The sequence below is a fragment of the Netta rufina genome (assembly GCF_964035555.1).
Source record: "Netta rufina genome assembly, chromosome: 29".
Classification (NCBI taxonomy): Eukaryota; Metazoa; Chordata; class Aves; order Anseriformes; family Anatidae; genus Netta; species Netta rufina.
Genome location: NC_140153.1, coordinates 1,371,723 through 1,388,850, shown reverse-complemented (window position 1 = coordinate 1,388,850; position 17,128 = coordinate 1,371,723). Strand labels below are relative to the sequence as shown.

General features: G+C 57.4%; 6 protein-coding genes across 6 annotated transcripts; all 6 read right to left on the bottom strand.

Moving 5' to 3' along the window:
* Positions 1-336: 336 nt before the first annotated feature.
* LOC311219997 (protein MRP-126-like) lies at positions 337-2,153 on the bottom strand. Its single transcript, XM_084303352.1, has 3 exons — positions 2,117-2,153; positions 1,400-1,558; positions 337-711 (listed from the first exon to the last, which is right to left on the bottom strand). Exons 1-3 carry the CDS (start codon positions 2,123-2,125, stop codon positions 502-504), a joined length of 378 nt encoding a protein of 125 aa, XP_084159478.1. The 5' UTR covers positions 2,126-2,153; the 3' UTR covers positions 337-501.
* A 2,743-nt stretch (positions 2,154-4,896) lies between these two features.
* LOC311219936 (protein S100-A7-like) lies at positions 4,897-6,710 on the bottom strand (the record flags this gene model as incomplete). The annotated part of the gene is made up of 3 exons (XM_084303292.1): positions 4,897-5,061; positions 5,406-5,619; positions 6,631-6,710. The coding sequence occupies 3 exons, from the start codon at positions 6,708-6,710 to the stop codon at positions 4,897-4,899; spliced, it is 459 nt and encodes a 152-aa protein (XP_084159418.1).
* Positions 6,711-8,494: 1,784 nt separating this feature from the next.
* Positions 8,495-9,323, bottom strand: LOC311219935 (protein S100-A12-like; the record flags this gene model as incomplete). The annotated part of the gene is made up of 3 exons (XM_084303291.1): positions 8,495-8,734; positions 9,009-9,165; positions 9,283-9,323. The coding sequence occupies 3 exons, from the start codon at positions 9,321-9,323 to the stop codon at positions 8,495-8,497; spliced, it is 438 nt and encodes a 145-aa protein (XP_084159417.1).
* A 2,132-nt stretch (positions 9,324-11,455) lies between these two features.
* Positions 11,456-12,856, bottom strand: LOC311219697 (protein S100-A6). The gene is made up of 3 exons (XM_084302951.1): positions 12,798-12,856; positions 12,096-12,247; positions 11,456-11,733 (listed from the first exon to the last, which is right to left on the bottom strand). Exons 2-3 carry the CDS (start codon positions 12,231-12,233, stop codon positions 11,593-11,595), a joined length of 279 nt encoding a protein of 92 aa, XP_084159077.1. The 5' UTR covers positions 12,234-12,247; positions 12,798-12,856; the 3' UTR covers positions 11,456-11,592.
* A 709-nt stretch (positions 12,857-13,565) lies between these two features.
* Positions 13,566-14,432, bottom strand: LOC311219692 (protein S100-A4-like). Its single transcript, XM_084302945.1, has 3 exons — positions 14,405-14,432; positions 13,908-14,065; positions 13,566-13,798 (listed from the first exon to the last, which is right to left on the bottom strand). The coding sequence occupies exons 2-3, from the start codon at positions 14,046-14,048 to the stop codon at positions 13,634-13,636; spliced, it is 306 nt and encodes a 101-aa protein (XP_084159071.1). The 5' UTR covers positions 14,049-14,065; positions 14,405-14,432; the 3' UTR covers positions 13,566-13,633.
* A 1,800-nt stretch (positions 14,433-16,232) lies between these two features.
* Positions 16,233-17,111, bottom strand: LOC311219693 (protein S100-A4-like; the record flags this gene model as incomplete). Its single annotated transcript, XM_084302946.1, has 2 exons — positions 16,962-17,111; positions 16,233-16,391 (listed from the first exon to the last, which is right to left on the bottom strand). The coding sequence occupies exons 1-2, from the start codon at positions 17,100-17,102 to the stop codon at positions 16,233-16,235; spliced, it is 300 nt and encodes a 99-aa protein (XP_084159072.1). The 5' UTR covers positions 17,103-17,111.
* Between the last annotated feature and the right edge of the window lie 17 nt (positions 17,112-17,128).

Here is a 17,128-nt window from a genome sequence, read left to right as displayed (position 1 = left end):
CACATGGAAATGCACTTAGTCACATGCTCTAAACTTTTGGGTAGACCTGTGCGGTGCCAGGAGTTGGATTTGATGATCCTTACGGGTCCCTTCCAACTCGGGATATTCTATGATTCTATGAAATGCAGAGATCTGACAGATTGTGCTGTCTGTCTGGGCCTATGGAGGACACTGCAAGGGGTACACCACTGTAGTGAACCCTGTTGTCCCCAGAAGGCCACCTCGCCTGCAGGAACCTGCAGCCAAAGTCACATTTCAAAACCTCACAGTCAAATTTCCTGGTTTAAAGCCCCACTGGGGGAGGGCAAGATGATAAAACTCGGGCAGAAACAGGAGAACTTTGACAGCCTCAGGGCAAATCTTTATTTGGCAGCAAAACCATCCAACTTGAGGGGAGGGAGGCAGGCAGAGAGGAACAGAGAGGGGGAGCAGAGGGGTGGAGGGGAGAAGCCAGGGGAGAAGCACGGGTTGGGAGCCCTTGGCCACGGAGCACAGCTCGCTTCAGTGGTTGTGCTGGTGCTGCTGGTGCTGCTGCTGGTGCTGCTGCGGGTGCTGCGGGTGCAGCCTGTCCTCGCAGAAGTGGAGGTGCTCGTGGGTGGCAACAGTCACCCGGATGATCAGGAGCATCACCTCACCAAAACTCAGCTGTTCATCCTTGTTGGTGTCAAGGTCCTTGAAGATTTGGTCGATGGAGACCTGGTTTTTCACGTGCTGCAAGAAAGGAGCTGGGGTGAGGACAAAGTCCCACCGGTCACGGCTCAGAGGTCCCCCCAGCCTCGCTGGGACCCTCCTGGGGTCTCCAACAGCCCAGCCCAGTGCTTGGCTCCATCTCTGTGCCATCAGGAGCTGCTTTGAGTGCAGCAATGACACCCACGGCAGCAAAGCAATTGGAGAGCAGGAGGCTAACATCGCTGCAGGAATGCCGTGCAACAAGGAGGCCAGTGAAGGCAGTGGAGTTGTGTCACCACTAGTTGCTTTCTTAGCACATCAGACTAGAAACACTTACCTTCTGCCTTAGAAGAGTGAGTTATGGAAAAATGGGTGTTTGGGTTTGTATTTCTGATACCGCTCTGAGATGGCAAAGGAGCTGTTGGGCAATGGGGTTCTGATTTTTGCAGATGAGGTAATGAGGATAAATGTTCAGCTAAGGGCACACCTGAACCTTGGTGGGTTTCCTTCTGTCTTTAGGGCATCTCATGGAGCATGTGGGAAAGTGGCAGGTGGAAGGGAAGGGCCTGGGCAGACGGTGTTGGGGCAGGAGAAGAGAGCAGGAGGGAGCTGTTGGGATGAATCTGGTCCCTGAGGGCATTTGGGCTGGTAAAGACCAGTGGGGCAATGGGGTCCAACCCAGTTTCCTCCCCACGCGGGTCAGGAGAAGCCCTGCTTCGGCTCTGCTCACCTTCAGGTAGTTCACGAGCTGCTTCTCAATCAAGAGCTTCAGCTCCCTCCTGGTCAGGGTGTCCTTGTCCCCCTCCCGTCTCGAGTACTGGTGGAAGACATCGATGATGACATCTATGGACTTCTCCAGCTCGGAGAGCGGTCCCTGGGTCTGGCAGCCCTGGAAGAGAAACAAAAAGCTGAATAAAATCAGGGGCCACAAAAGGCATTTGGTGCCCACCAGCAGGCTCCCCTACAGCCAGCTGCCTCGCACCAGGTGAGGATGCAGCCTGGCTTGCAGTCGTTCTGTTTTCAGGCTAAATTTGGGCTGTTTGCTTGGGTTTGTGCTTATCTAGCACAAGCTGAGGGAGTCTGAAGGGAGCTGCAGCCTCTCTTTGCTTCAGCTCTGGGTTGTGCAACCAAGAACATCTGAGAGCTATTATTTTCCTCTGCAAGGCAGGTGCTGCTGGAGGGAGCAAGGCTCCCCAAAAGCCCCTGTGGACATGTAGGCGCTGAGCATGAGATCTGACATCCACGAGCCCCTTTGGTGGTCGGGCCATGCTGCAGGGAGTCCTTTCCATGAGAGACTTTGCTCTTCGTGGTCATGCCCAGATGAGCCCCGATGGAAGCTGTCACCCTCTGCCAGGACTTGTGGTGGGTCCCTGCACCTCCAGTGGCCCAACCTGCACCTGGAAAAGAGCACGGAGACCTTAAAAGCCCACAACACCCTTAGACTTGCCTTGCTCATGTTGACGAAGCAGCGAGACGGTCCGGGGTTGACCTGCAGCCGGGCTGGAGCGTGACACCTCTTATAGCTTGGCTGCCGGCGCTGCCCCCCCGTTGTGAAATGTCCGTTTCATCCAATTCCAGTCCATCGTCATGACATACTCATGTTGCTTAAGGCTCAGGGGTAGTTCCTTAAAAGGGGGCTCTGTGGCTTTTCCTGTAATGTCGGTGTGTCATGTCCTCTGGGTGGCAGGGTGGTGGCCAGGGCACAGCCATGTCCCCCCAGCCATGTCCCCGTGGCTATCAGGGCTGTCATTTCCCATTGACTTGATAAGTCCATCTCCCTTGCTTGCTTCCCTCTGACCTATTTTATTCCCCTCTGTGAGGTTGTTCTGCCATGCCACGAGGCAAAGGGGACCCCCGGTATCACATCTGCCCTTTTCCAACAAACCTCGCAGCGTCCCTGCCTTGGTGCACCCTGAAGCATCCCTGATGTGACTGGGGTCACCCGTGTGACATGGGGATAGAGCCGTGCCCCAGCACCGGGGACCATCCCCTGCCTGCAGCGAGCAGCTATTCTTGAAAGGCAAATAACGTGGGGCGGCTTCCAACCTGGTGCAGCTCCAGGAGCTTTGTTTCAGCTCTGCAGGTCAACCAGAGCCCGTGCCCGAGGCGGTTCCCCCACCTGCGGTATGCTCTGAGCCCTGGGGATGGGGTGGGGCTAAAAGGTGTATTTTTGTGTTTTTAAATCCATGTCCTCCCTTTGTGGCATTTTATTGTGTTGTTTCTTGGTGCAGCAGAGACCGCGCGCAAGCGCGTTGGCTCAGAGCAGCAAAGAGCAGGAGCAAAACAAGATTTTCCAGTGCTGCTTTATTAAAATCCCCTCCCTGCTGATTCAGCAGGTTTGTTTGGGGATTTGTTCAACCTGCCGAACGTGATGCTAATCTGGGGCTCCAAGTGCAGGCCAAAACGGGGCAGTGGAGCTCCAGACGAGTGGCCGTGGAGCAGCACCATGAAGGGAGCATCTGGGGGGCACAGCACCAAGCCCCTGCCCTTGCCACTGGGGATGCTCCGCGTTTCACAACAGGGGAGCTCCACGATGCACGGAGCAGCTGAGGAAGGGCCGGGGTGTTTCACAACGGGGTGCTGGGGACCATCAGCTCGGTTGCAGAATTTTGTAGCAATTTCACGAAACTGAGCTTTTGCCTATTTTATCATCCCGGAGGTGGGCAGGGCAAGGATGGACACAGGGCATGGCATGGGCCAGGGGTTTCCGAGCAGGAGCAGTAGATAGATGCTTTGTTGTGCCCACCAGGCAGCAGCAACGAGCCCCCAGGAGCAGCATTTACCATTTAAATTTGAACGAAGCCCTTAAAATGACAGGGGAGCCTGGGTACCACTCAGGGTCACGGGAACGTGTTGGCACAACTCCTGACCCAGCTCTGCAGGTCTCTCCTCGCAGGAGGAGCCTTCCAGCCCGGCCGTGCCCGCGGGCCATGCCAAAGCAGCTGCAGCGAGCTGCAATCCTGACCCCAAGGCCGCCAGGGTTGAGCAAGCATCCGCTTGCTGGAGCGGTGGAGGAGAAGGAGAAGGAAGCAGGCACCGCACAGCACGGAAAATCTGGTTCCAGGTGACCAGGACCGGTTGTACCTCGAGGAGCCGAGCCCTCGCCGGGCACCCTGTGCTTGGCAATGTTTGCAAAAGTGCTTTCAAAATATGGATTTACAAGTAGGGAGAAGCAAAGGCAGCTGGCTGAGGGCACGGCAGGGTTCATTGCTGTGAGGTGCACTGCAGTTCATAACAGGCATTAGCCTGAGATCTGGGTTGGGAATACGTTATCGTTGCTAGATGTGGTTTTAGCTCAAGGAAATCAGGGGGCTTGCTCTGAGCAAGGCAGATGCTTCCTGAGTGAAGGTCTGTGTGAGATACCCACAACTGCAAACCCTACTGGGGAGCAGCCCCTCGGGGCTGGGTTGTTGCAGGACCCTTTGGGCATCCCCAGGCTCCTGTCAGAGGTGCTCAGGACCAGGACGAGGGGTGCTGGGCACAACCTGGAGCACAGGAGGCTCCTCCTGAACACCAGGAAGCACATCTGTGCCATGCAGGTAACAGAGCCCTGGCACAGGTTGTGCAGAGAGGTCTCCCTGGAGACCTTCAAAGCTTCCTTTAGCTCATGCCGAGATTTTGGCACCCCATGGGGTGGGATGTCTATGTACAAATAGCAACTTTTGACTGTGGGTTTTGTGGGGGTTTTTTTGTTTGTTTGTTTTGTTTTTTTTTCTTAATAGCCCCATGGCTTGTTCTCACTGTAAAGCTGTGGCCTGCTGCTGTGGGGGTATTAATGCATTTTCCTCACCCAGGAGAAAAACCTCCAGTGGAGCTGCTCTGTGTTGAAGCTTTGTGGTTAAACCCAGCAGGGCTCAGTGTCCTGCACAGGCCTTTCATTCCCTCCCAGCCCTATTAGCTTGGGCCAGGCACTGAGCGATACAGCTCTTGCCTGCCCACCCACCCCATTGCCATAAATCCCTCCCCCCCAGGGGTTTTTGGGGTTCCCCCATTCGGGCAAGCTCTTCTCCCAGGGATGCTGCAGGACCTCGTGCTCCCTGCAGCTGGTGCCCACCCTGCCCATCCATGGGAAGTGAGTGCTGAGATAGGAAGGACTCATTAGGTTTCGAGTGATGCTTTATTGTCTCATGAGCAATCCAAGCAGGCAGAAAGCAGCCACAGCCCTATTCCTACAAGCAGCCCCTTCTGGGTCCTTCACAGGGGCCAAACACCACAACACGTGTGAGCTCAGTTGCTCTCTCGTTTACATCTGTCTTCCCCATGCATGATGCGATGGGCGTCATCAGCCACCTTGGCCAAGACGATGGTGAACTCCTCAAAAGACAGCTCTTTGTCCTTGTTTAAGTCTGTCTCCTTGAACAGCTCCTGCAGGTAGCCAGGACGGTTCCTGTTCTGCAATGGGGGACAGAGCATGTTAGCGTGCCCCCTCCCCAGGCTGGGCTCCCACTGGTGGAAACCAAGCCAGCTCTGCTCTCACGTACCCCAGGAAACATTTGGAAGCTGTGGGATCATTGAGCCCCTCTTTTGTCCTGTGTGTAAAACCCCCAGATGGACAGGGTCTTGCCCCAGGCCCCCTTGGCTGCTCAGCAACCTTGTGCTAGCAGGCAGGATGAGCAGCCCCCCCAGTGCACAAGCCGGGCCTGATGGACCACAACCCCTGGGGGATGAGGGCACCCTGCTCCCACCACAGCATCCCGAGGAGCACCCCAGCAGATTCCTTCCCCCATGGCACTCACACAGGCCGCCAGGAAGGTCGGTGCCTGCTCGTTCAGCAGCGTGTTGAATTCTTTGAAGTTGAGGAAGTCGATTTTAGGCTTGCGGATGCTGTAGCGGTGGTAGACTTCCACAATGGCATTCAGGGCCATCTCCAGCGTGCAGTTTCCTGGGAACTGCTGATGCCCAGGCAGGGTGGTGGCAGTGCTTGCAGACATGGCTGAGCTTTCAGGGTACCTGCAGAGAGACCCCAAAGCCATTGGAGGGGTCAGGCCCGGTCCTGAAGGGGACAAAGCCAAGCACCCCACACCATGTGCCTGGGCACCCTGAGGCTGAGATGCACCTCACCAGTGTGCAAAGGACCTGCCCCGTCCCATGGGGCCAGCAGCACCCAAGGGTGGTCAGCAGCTCCTCGGTGCTGAGCAGGTAATGAGAGGTTTTAGGAATCTCACTGTTTTACAGCACAGCCCAAACACATTATTAACTTCACCCAAGAAGCGGCTCATTGTGGCTGACCCGGGGGCATTGTTCAGGTAGGACGGACAAACCCATGTATCAGCACCATGCTGCCAATGGCAGGGATGGCTTTGAGTCAACGCAGTTCTGATACCAGCTCCATCACAGGCTCTGCCTGACTTCCTCCTCCTTGTCACTTCAGGTTTAAAACCCTTTGGACCACGGACACCAAGCACAGGGAGACCCTGCTCTCAGCTGGGTGCCACCACAAAGCAGAAACAACTATACCCCACTAAAGATGGCACAGAAAAAACACTTATTTATACTAACACAAAGCCTTGCTGCAGCCAAAACCAGCCTCCCCAAGGTGGGAAACACTGAAACAAGACAGACGTGATACGAAGTACTATAGAGATGAAGTACTATACAAAATCACTTCTCCCTCACCTTATTTGCTACAGTAACCATTGCAATGCTACTCACCTTGTGTCCAAGTAGGGTTTGCAGAAGATGGGTCTGTTGAAGTGACCCAGGGATCTGGGCAGCCTTTTATATGCATCTGAGACTCTCTTTCATCAGAGATGGTGACACACCTGCTGCAAGCAACAGCTTGAATTAGCATTTCCCGCACCTGGAAATTGCAAGGTGGGAACGTCTGAGCCCCTCCCCATCTCATTCCTCTGCTCACAGTTCCTGGTTGCACCCACCGGCCTTTGGAAATGCTGTCCTGTCACCCCACCATTGGCTCCAACCGGGCAAAGAATGGGGAAGCCTCTGGATATACTCCCCTACCTTGACAGAAACGCACCGTCCGCCTTGACAGGACTTGACAAAAATTTGCAGGTTTTGCTGAAAATGTTTCCCTCTTTCATGCCGGTGTAGAAAAAAGATGGGATTTTTGGAGAGATGTGGATACATTTTTAGTGTGATTGCAAACTGTTTCCTACATTATGAACTGGACAAATGCTAGCAAAACTGAAAGTGTTGTCTACATTTCAATAGATGGTTTTCCAGATTATTTTCCATTATTTTCCATTTCATATCACCTGCACCAGACCTTCCGTCTTGCTCCAGAAACCTGGTGGAAGAAACTGGGCTCAAAGCAAGCAGAAAATCTGAGGTCGTGGTCTTTGCTGCCCCAAGCATTAACTGGGATGTTTTGCAACAGCCACCCCCGTGACACTAGCAGAGCAGGTACTAGAAGGATGAAGATGAGACTATGAAAAGGTGTAAAGACAAGACAATAGGTTCCAGGAAGAGGGTGAGGATACAAAAACAAACTGGTCACCACTCCTGTTTGAGGGTGCTCCTCACATGTCTCAGGAGCAGTAACGAGAACTGTTGCAGGAGGTTTATTCTGGTATCCCTGACTCACTTTATTGTTTCTTTTATTCTCTCATTATGGCCCATCAGCAGTCCCAAATTGCATCCTCATTCTCCAGCTGTCATTGCAAGCCACCAGACCTGCTGGGTTTTGCCCTGTGTGTCTGTATTGTCCCCCCAGGGGCAGAGCTGTGGGTTCTGAGTCCCCAACTCTTCCCCAAAACCCACAGTGATGCCCAAATGATGCCCAGGGACGCTGGCAGGGAGCAGGGGGTGAAGAGCACCCGGATGGGGGACAAGGACTCCTTGCCGATGGCAAAACAGCTACGTCGGAGAGCGACGACTGGTGTCATCGAGTGCAAATAACCACGCAACAGCCCCGTGCTTCCTCTCCCAGCTCAGTTTCGTAGAGCGTGGGCTCCTGGTTCCAGCTGATGCTTGAAATGTCAAAGCCTCAAGAGCCTGGGGATTTCCCCTTCAGTGCATGGCTCCCCACAAACACCCCAGCTCTTTTCCGCTTGTGTGTTTGGCCCCCAAGAGCCTGGAGTGGCTCCTAAACCTGTCGGGAGCCCGGAAGCTGCCACCCAACGCTAACAGAAGTGTGAGGCTTCATCGTGTAGAGTTAAAACTGCATCCACAAAGCCCCTCTGCACTGTTCATTGTGCCAGTGCTGGGTCTGCAAGGAAAACATCAGTAGCTCTGCAGGTTGCAAAAGCAGTGCCCCCACCAAAGGTCAGCGCTGGGGGGACTCAGCAGCACCCCACGAGCACCCGGCCGTGCTTCGCCCACGGAGCATCCCGGAGCTGGGGCAATGAGGGGCTGGGAGCACAGGGGTGAGGATGCTCTTGTGCAGCCCCCCTGGCTGCCCCCGCCCAGGAAACCCAGTGCTGGGGCCAAGCACCCCCAAGCAAGGAGCCTGTGAGCCTCAGGGAGGTGGTGGGGACCCTGCTGGGGACTGGGTGCTGCAGGATGGGGAGCCTGCTATGTGAAACAGCCCCATGTGAGCTGGCGTGTGGCTCTGCTCTGTCCCAGAGGACATAAGCAGGGATGTGTGGCCTGACTCCCCCCTGCCTTCCCTGTCCCACTGCTTCCCCATTACAACCTGCATTTAACCCCCCGTGGCTGCGGGCTGAGCTGGGCACACATCACATCCCCCCAGAGAATGCAGGATACATAGCACAGATGCATTTGGTGCATGGAGAAAGAAATTTTATTTCAATGCCATAGGCAGAAGCAGACAACACAGCTTTGGTTATATGCTTGTGGGCAAACGGAAGAGATGATGCTGCTGGAAGAGCACAATTCTGTGGGCACAGCCACCCTGGGAACAGCCTCAGTTGCGGGGACCGTGTCCATGGTCATGTCCATGGTCATGTCCATGGTCATGTCCATGGTCATGACCACCAACTGGATATGGGCCTTCGCCCCTGCTAGGCTCATGGGACCTATTATGGGCATCAATGGCTGCAAGGTTCAGTGTGGTGAGGAACTCGGTGAACTTCAGGCGACCATCACGGTTTTTGTCTGCTTTGGTAAAGAGCTGGTTTATGTAGTCATCGATGGACATATTGGGCTGCAGGACAAATGGGGACAAGTCAGTCCGACGCACAGCGGGGCCCTGGGTTCCCTGCCACCCCACAGCTACATCACAGGGCTCTCCAATTCCCTTCATCTCTGCAAAGAACCTCGGTTTGGGGAGAGTCCATGCAGGGACAGCACAGCTTCAAGAAAACCCCATCAACCCTCCCTCCCCTCTGGGAGGCTCTCGGCCACCCCGTGCCCCAAGGAAGCCAACACCCATGCAAGCTCTCGCCAGCAGTAGGAGACCCAAGCTGCACAACTCTCACCGGCACAGTGCGGGTGAGGAAGGTCTTGGCAGTCTCCTTCAACAGCTGCGTAAACTCCGACTTGCTCAGGAAGTCATCCCGGGGGTTCTTGATGGCATATTGGTGGTAGATGTTGATGGCGCACTCCAGAGCGAGCTCCAGGTCAGTCTTCGTCTTGCTAAAGAAGGAAAACCAGCAAAACATTATTAGAGGAGACGGATATCCATCCCCTCCAGGAGCTCAAGGTGGGCTCTGGCTGCTTCCAGGAGCCCCTGTTTGGAGAAGAGCTACTCACCGAGTGGTAGGCCTGGGGATGGCTTGTTCTGATGCTGACATGGTGAGGAGAGGAGCGGGCAGGATCGGTTGCTGCACGGTGCTGGAGAGGGTTCTTTTATACCCTCCCTGAGCTACGATTTGTGACACCCTCAAATCTTCTCTGAGGTGATAACCTTGGGAATTGTGCAAGGCTTCTCGGCACGCAGCACGCCCAGGCGGCAATTTCTTGCATGTCTCCAGGAACCAACTGCTGCTAGGGTTAATGAGGGAGGGGACACACCAAACTCGCTAGTGCAAAACAAGGAAACACCGAAAGAGACCTTTGCAGGGAGCCGGAATAGTGGATACATGACGGCACAGGGGTTTCCCCAGGCTTGGGGTTCTTGGTGGAGATGAGGAAAGAGGGATTTTTCCGGAGTGCAGTAAATATGCCAGGTGAGGGTCTCCATGGGGTGATACTGGTATTTCCCAATGGGAGTGTGGTTCTTCCTTCCTACGTCGGCCCCAGTGTTTGGCTTTGGATGGAGATGGGGTGTTTGAGCCAACCTGCGGGTGCTGGGGGATGCATCCCACCCTGGTCACCTCTCCAAAATCACAGGCAGCATCCCTGGCGCATCATTTCCTAACAGCTAGCGCAGGCAGCCAAGGAAGACATTGCAGATCAGGACTTGCCGGCATGCCGGAAGCCTGCCAGCTGTGCTTAGGTGGCATTTCCCAGCAGAGGTGATTGCTGCCTGATGACTACCAAGATTATTGGCAATCGCCACCTCCTCCAGGGTCACAGAAATGCCACAGCTCGTGGAGACCCCATGGGGTTCCTTGTGTCTGGTTCAGCAGGCAGCTGAACCATGCATGTGTTGGAGGAAAGGCCACCTCAGGGGAAGCCTGCACCCCAGGATGCCCAAAATTTTCACCCCAAGTCTGTGCTCATGTGGAACAGCACCACAAAGAGCCCGTGATGCCCCTTAGGGATTTTGAGAGATGGGAAGGACAGCGGTGGTGAAACCTCTCCCCGTCTACGTCCTGCTCCAGGAGCATGAGGAACTGGTTCCAGAAAAAGCACGCGTTGCAAAAGAGTGAAACAAAGGGTCAGATTGTATGGTGGGGCAGGATGGGTGCGACCTCCATGGGAGGGGGGTCTGACCAGGCCCTGGTGTCTGTGGTGACATAGCAGCAATCCTCGCAGTAATTGGCAATAATTGTGTCCTGCCTGCGCAGGACCAGAGACATGCACACACCTCACAAAGACGTGATGGGACACAGACACACCATCGGGGAGGCACAGAGGGACGTGGGGACACGTGAAGGGACGTGGATGTGCCACATGGGGACACACGAAGGTATGCGGATGTGCCACGGGGGGACACACGAAGGGACAAGGATGTGCCACGCAGAGACATGCGAAGGGATGCGGATGTGCCACTTGGCGAGGTGTGAAGGAACACGGATGTGCGGCTCAGGGAGGTGTGAAGGGACAAGTGTGTGCCACGTGGGGAGGTGGGAGGGGACACACACGCCCTGCAACAGGCAAGAAGAGGCATGCAAGCACCGCAGGTCCTCCTGTCGCCATCCACCACCTGACGTGCCACAGGGTGCCCTTGGCACAAGCCATGAGCCTGCCCCATGCAGCATGGGTGCTGCCGCCTGCTGCAGGGCTGTGGGGCTGGAGCCAGCACAGCCCTGTGGGGACAGGGACAGGGACAGGGCAGTGACGGTGCAAGAGAGGTGGGAGGACCAGGATGCTCGTGAATGGCATTGTGCCAGCTTCAAAGAGTGACAAATTGCAAAGCAGGCTCTAAAAGGGCCAAGGGGTTATCGGGGGGGATGTGGGGAGACCCCTTCCCATGCCTCTGGGATGTGAGTACATTGCTGCACCAAGCCCGGAGGGCTGCTTATATATTCCTTTCCCTGATGCAGATGTTCAGGTGAGCTCTGCCTGGCAGGGTCACAAAACAACCCCTACACCCTCCATCTGGGGGCAGGGGGATGCACAGAGAGCTCAAACCCCAGCCCCTGTATTGCCAAGATGCAGCACGGGGTGGGAGCAGTAAGAGCATCACCAGCATATGACGGACACGGGACGGGGACGTGAGCACAGGGTGCAGCCCCTCGCTGCCTCCCCCCGGCATACCCAAAAAAAAAAAAAAAAAAAGAAAAGAAAAAAAAAAAAAAAAGAAGTGAAACCAGCACCGTCCATGAGGTTTTAATTTATTTGAGGTTCAAAAACAACCACGAAACGCAGCAGCAAAACTTTACAAAAAGAAATTTTATTGGACCTCAGAGAGGCATTGGGGAGGGGGGGGGTGTCTCCCTGGTGGCCGGCTCAGCTCTACTTGTACTGCAGCAGGGCATCGTTGTAGATCATGGCCAGGGCGCCCAGGAAGGTGACGTACTCCTGGAAGTTCACTTCCTGGTCCTTGTTGCGGTCCAGGTCGTCCATGAGCCCAGCAATTTCCGCGTCCTTCAGTTTCTGCAGCCCCAAAAAGCACAAAGCCGTTACCAGCCAGGGTGCTGGGCAGGGGGGGCACATTGCCCTGTGCTTTCCCAGAGCGGGGCTGGGGGGGGAACCGCAGGACCCAGCCAGACGTGTGTCCCCCGTTATATCCCCACCCCGTGGCAAAGCAGCGTTCACACCAGGTGCCATAAAAGTAGGTGTGGGGACAGGGCTGTGCCACAACTCCCCCGGGTGACGTTATTCCCCGTGTCACCTCCCACTGCGCCCGTCCCCTGCCCCTGTCCCGGGGGTGTCCCTGCACCCAGGTCCCTCCAGGCTGCACTGGGAGGTGACGCCCTTGGCTTGCGAGGAGAAGGCAGAGGGGGGGTCGCACTCACCGGCCCGATGGTCAGCTCCTTCTGGATCAGCTCCTTCAGCTCGCCCTTGCTCAGGGTGTTCTTGTCACCCTCCTTCCCTGAGTACTTGTGGAAGGTGGCCACAAGGAGCCCGATGGCTTGGTCCAGGGGGGCTGCCATGGCTGTGGGCTGGGCTGTGGGGACGGGGGGAGCTCAGTGAGCAGCCCCTCAATTTGGGGAGCCCCCTGGCACGGTCCCCCCGGGGGTGTCCCTCAGCCCTCCCATCACTCCTGTGCCATCCAGGCTGGGGACAAAGACCCCACAGCCCCATCTCAGTACAGCCCTGGGGTCTGTCCCTGAGCGGGCAGGGGGCTGTCCTGTGTCCCCCCCATCCCAGGCCGTTGCGTAAGCCAAGGCTGGTGGCTGCAGTGACTCACGGGGCGCAGCTCCCGGCCGCCTCCGCACACAGGCTGGGCCCATGGGGAGCAGCTGGGGGGGACCAAGGGGGGCGAAAGCAGGGCACGAAGTTAGGGCTGGATGGGGAGAAGCCTTCGTGGCACCGCTGCCTTGCCAGGGCGAAGTTGTCCGCCCAAGGTCTGGCTTCCAGGAGTGGAGGGAAGGGGGGGGTCCACATCTGGACAGGGCCAGCTGCACATCTGGAGCCCAGCGCGCACCCCTGGGGCGGCCACAGATGTCTGATGAGGGGGGGGAAAAGGGGATGGAATGGAGGAAATGGAGACTTACCGGCTTGAGCAGGACAGGATCTGGGAGCGGGGAGGGAGGGCTGTGCCTGCGCAGCTCCTCCTCGCATTTATAGCCATGGGCTGAGTCCTCCCATGCCGGGGGGGCCAGGGGGTGGCTGGGTGCATGGGTGAAGCCACTCCTCTGCACGCCATAACCCCACCCCAAGTGGGAACACGACCGAAACCCCACTCCCCAAGGGTTCACTTGGCGAGGGGATGAGGGTCCTGGATATCCCCCAGAGCAGTGGGGTGGGGGGACAGACCCTGACCCCCCCATGAGTCACCCCAGTGAATGTCCCCACCATGTCCCTTTGGCATCAGCCGTGTCACTCAGTGTCTCGCACAGCGGGGCTGAGCTCCCAGACACCGGGTCAGTGAGTGCTGAATGATTTTGGCCAAAATTTGTCCACCTGTCCCCGTTATCACAGCGCGGTGTTAATCCCCACGAAAGCTCCCGCTGAGCCCTGCCCGAAGCAATGAAAGGGGCAAAAGGCGGCGCGGCAGGGCAGGGTGCTGACTCACAGGGACGCGCCCGCAGGCAGTGCGCGAGGGCTCACAGGAACGGGGTGCCCACGCTGCCGAAAATCCCGTGCCAAAATCCGCCTCCAAAGCGCTCCTTGCTGCAGGGCATTGTCCAATGCCCGCAATGTGCCACCGGGGCTTTCCGTGCACCATGGCGCGCTGCCCCAAGAGCAAGACCCCCCCCTTGCCAAACACACGGAGAGCTTGGTTTAAAGCAATCTTTATTGAAAGAACATTGGAACCGCGGTGGGAGGGTGCTGGGGGGGTCAGGGGGTGCAGGGGGGCACGGTGCAGCCCCAGCTGGGGTCCCCGCACTCACTTCTTGCGCGGCACCTTGTCGGGGTAGCCCTGGAAGAACTCGTTGCACATCATGGCCACGCAGGCCAGGAAGGTGGCGTACTCGTGGAAGTCCACCTCGTTGTCCCTGTTGCTGTCCAGGTTGCTCATCAGCTTCTGGAAGCCTGCCTCGTCCGTTTGTTTCTGCCCGGTGGGAAGAGGGGTCAAAATGAGGTTTTTGCATCAAGGGGCTCATCCCCGGGGTCTCCAGGACTTGGCACCCCCGGCCCTGGCGCAGCAGCCCCGCACTTACACTGATGAAGCTGGGCAGCTCCTTGGTGAGCAGCTCCTTCAGCTCGGCCTTGCTCAGCTTGTACTTGTCGCCCTCCTTCCCCGAGTACTTGTGGAAGGTGGTGACCATCACGGCCAGCGCCTGCTCCAAGGGACACGCCATGGGGGACACCAACAAGCCTGGAGGCACCGATTGCAAGAGCGGGTGAGGACGGAGCGCGGTGTCCCCAGGCACACCCCGTGCATCACCGTTTCCTCCCAAATTTCACCTGCCCGCTAACGGCTGGGCTGGGCGTTGCCACCTGGGACGGGCGCTGAGCAACCCCGCAAAAAGCCATGCCCGAGGGGGAGAAAGCAACACCGGGGATGTGGGCAGCAGCTTTCAGAGGGGAAACGTGGCCCCCAAGCTCAGCCAGGGAGGTCAGCTTTGGGGGTTCAATGGAGACGCATCTGGAAGGCAACATCTGGAGGGACGGCGGGGCGAGGGAGGCCGGAGCATCGCAGGAAAAAACAACTCACCAAGAGCTCGAACGCAAAGCAGCAGCCGAGGAGGGGCAGGGTGGGAGCAAGGCAGCGGGAAGGCACCGCATTTATAGCCCCGCCTGGCCCCCCCCTCGCCGTGCGGATGAGCAGGCACCAATGCTGCCGCGGCGCCTGGCCGCACGTTGGCTGCAGGAGGAGGAGAGGAAACCCCGGGGGCAGCCCCGGCCCCCCCCCCCCAAAACCCTCCTCCCCGTGCTCTGCCAAGGGGCTGGTTTGGGTTAGAAAGAGGAAAATGTGCCCCTGGGGATGGACGGGGACAACTTGGACAAAGTGGCAGGCTGGTGGGGGACGAGATGCCATGCACAAAGGGTTTGGCAACATCTCCGGGGGTGTCCGGAGCTGCACGAGCCCAAGCAGGTTTTGTCCAAGACTTTGGGCTTGGCTTTTTCTTTTGTCCTTTTTTTTTTTTTTTTTTTTTTTCTGTTTTCAACTCAAGTCGCCTGCAAGTGATTTCTGTTTCCTAGCAGCGAGGCCAGCGCGGCACGCCGCCCCGTTGTGTAACGGAGCGCTATTTCGGTGCCTGCGTGTCCCGCGCACGTGCCGAGGAGCCGCGGGGACAGCCGGGAGCCTGCGGGTTGCACAGCCCAGCCCTGGGACGAGCCGGCCCCCCGCTGTGACACGGGGGGGCTGACACCACCCCTGGGGTCCCCAGCACCACACTGGGGACGGTGGCACCTGGCACTGCAGGGACCAGAGTGAGAAAACCAGGGGATGAGACCCCAGGACACAAAACCTCGGCCAACACCATGCAGCATCTCCCAGGGTCGGGCGCTTCCTCAAAAAACATTTTGGGAAAAGAAATCCCCAAGCCTGAACCTTGTCTCCCCATTAAGGAGCAGGTGCGAACTGGTGCAGGTTACTGGGAGGGGGCAGAAGCCCCTGGGGGCTGGTTTTAAAGACCCTGGGAAGGGGACGAGCAAAGCCTGAAGCTGCTGGTGGGCTTGGTGAGGTTTTGGGGGGCATGGTGAGGAATGAGGCAGGGGGGTTCAATGATTTGGGGGCTCAGGAAGGATTTGGGGGCTTACTGAGGGGCTGTGAAGGGGCCATGATCTGCTTTGCAGTGGATTTTTGGACCCGGGGTGCTTTCTGCAGGGTTTTGGGGTGCTGGGGACGGCTGGAAGCAGCTGCGATGCTTCCTGCAAACCAGCCTGGACTTGCCGTGCCTGCGGGGGGGCCAGCCCCATCCAGCCCCATCCTGCCCGCCCGGTATCGCAGCCTGGCGTGCCCAGGGTGCTGCTGCTTGTCCATAACCCCACAGCAAATTGAGGGTCTTGGGCCCATCCCTTGCAATGCAGCCCCCCAGGGTGGGCTCATCCTTGGCCCGGGGGGGCTCCTGTGGCCTCCCAGCCATGGTTCATCTCCACCTGCACAGGTACCGGGGCCTGCTCTGGGCTTTGTGGCATGGACCTCGTGTGTTCCTGCCCAGTTCCTCCACTCCAGCTTTCTCTCCCCCCAAATCTGCATTGCCCAGGGCAGCTCGTGCCAGACCACGAGCCCTGCGCGGCTCAGGAAGCTCCTGTTTGGGGACAAATGCGCACCAAACCTCTCCCCTGGGACAGCAGGGACAAATTGGGGTGTGTGGGGGGATATCTCAGCGACTCGCCTGGAGGCAGTTCGGAGCTGTTTTGCTCAGACTTTTCCAAAAGAGCCTCCGGGGGCTGAGCCGCACCGTGGAAAATCCCACGGAGGGAAGGACGGGCTGGGGGAAGGCGTGAGTCACCCACAACATGCAGCCCTGGTGAGGCTTTGGGAAGGTTTTTATTTAAAAAAAAAAAAAAAAAAAACACCACCGACAGCACCAGGGTCACTTCTTGCGGGGCTGCTTGGCATCCTTGAAGAACTCGTTGAAGCCCATGGCCACGCTGGCCAGGAAGCAGGCGAACTCCTTGAAGTCCACCTCGCTGTCCTTGTCGTGGTCCAGGTCGTTGACCAGCCTCCTGAACTCCCCCTCGTCCATTTGCTTCTGCCAAGGGGGAGAAAGTGGGGAGGGGTGAGCGGGTCTGGAGGGTACAGGTGGGGAAGGAAGGATGCAAAAGGCTCTAGTTTGCTCCCGGCTGTTTGCAGGAGGGCTTTCCCTGTGTTGTCAGAAGGAGGTGGCACGCGGAGGCGCAAGTGGCTTTCCCGGGACGCGAGGTGTGCAGCAAATCCGCCTCTGCCTCTCCGAGAAAGCTTTGTTAACAAGCTGTGCCTCCGCCCCCCTCCTAATTTAAACCACATGCCAGAAAGGGAAGTGGAAAATAAAATTAAAAAAAAAATAAAATAATAAAATAAAAAAGAGGGAGAAAAACATTGAAATCGGAGCACAACTTTGCCAATGAAAATATTCAGTGGGTGTAAGCAAAGCCAAGTTTCCCCTCGCTCTGAGCCTGTTCCAGCCCAGGTCCCTGGAGCACGGGGCTGCATCCATGGGGTGGGCTTTGGGGGAACTCGGAGACCACCTGGGCCTGCCCCGTGCTCCATGGGAAACCCTGGGGCTGGTACAATGCCCGGGCACCGTAGGGCTGGGCAGCGCCGTGTCCCCACGGCCACTTACGCTTCCGAAGCTGGGCAGTTCCTTGTTGAGCAGCTCCTTCAGCTCGGCCTTGCTCAGCTTGTACTTGTCGCCCTCCTTCCCCGAGTACTTGTGGAAGGTGGTGACCATCGCGGCCAGTGCCTGCTCCAGGGGACACGCCATCGCCAGCCTCCTGCGTGGGGACAGCC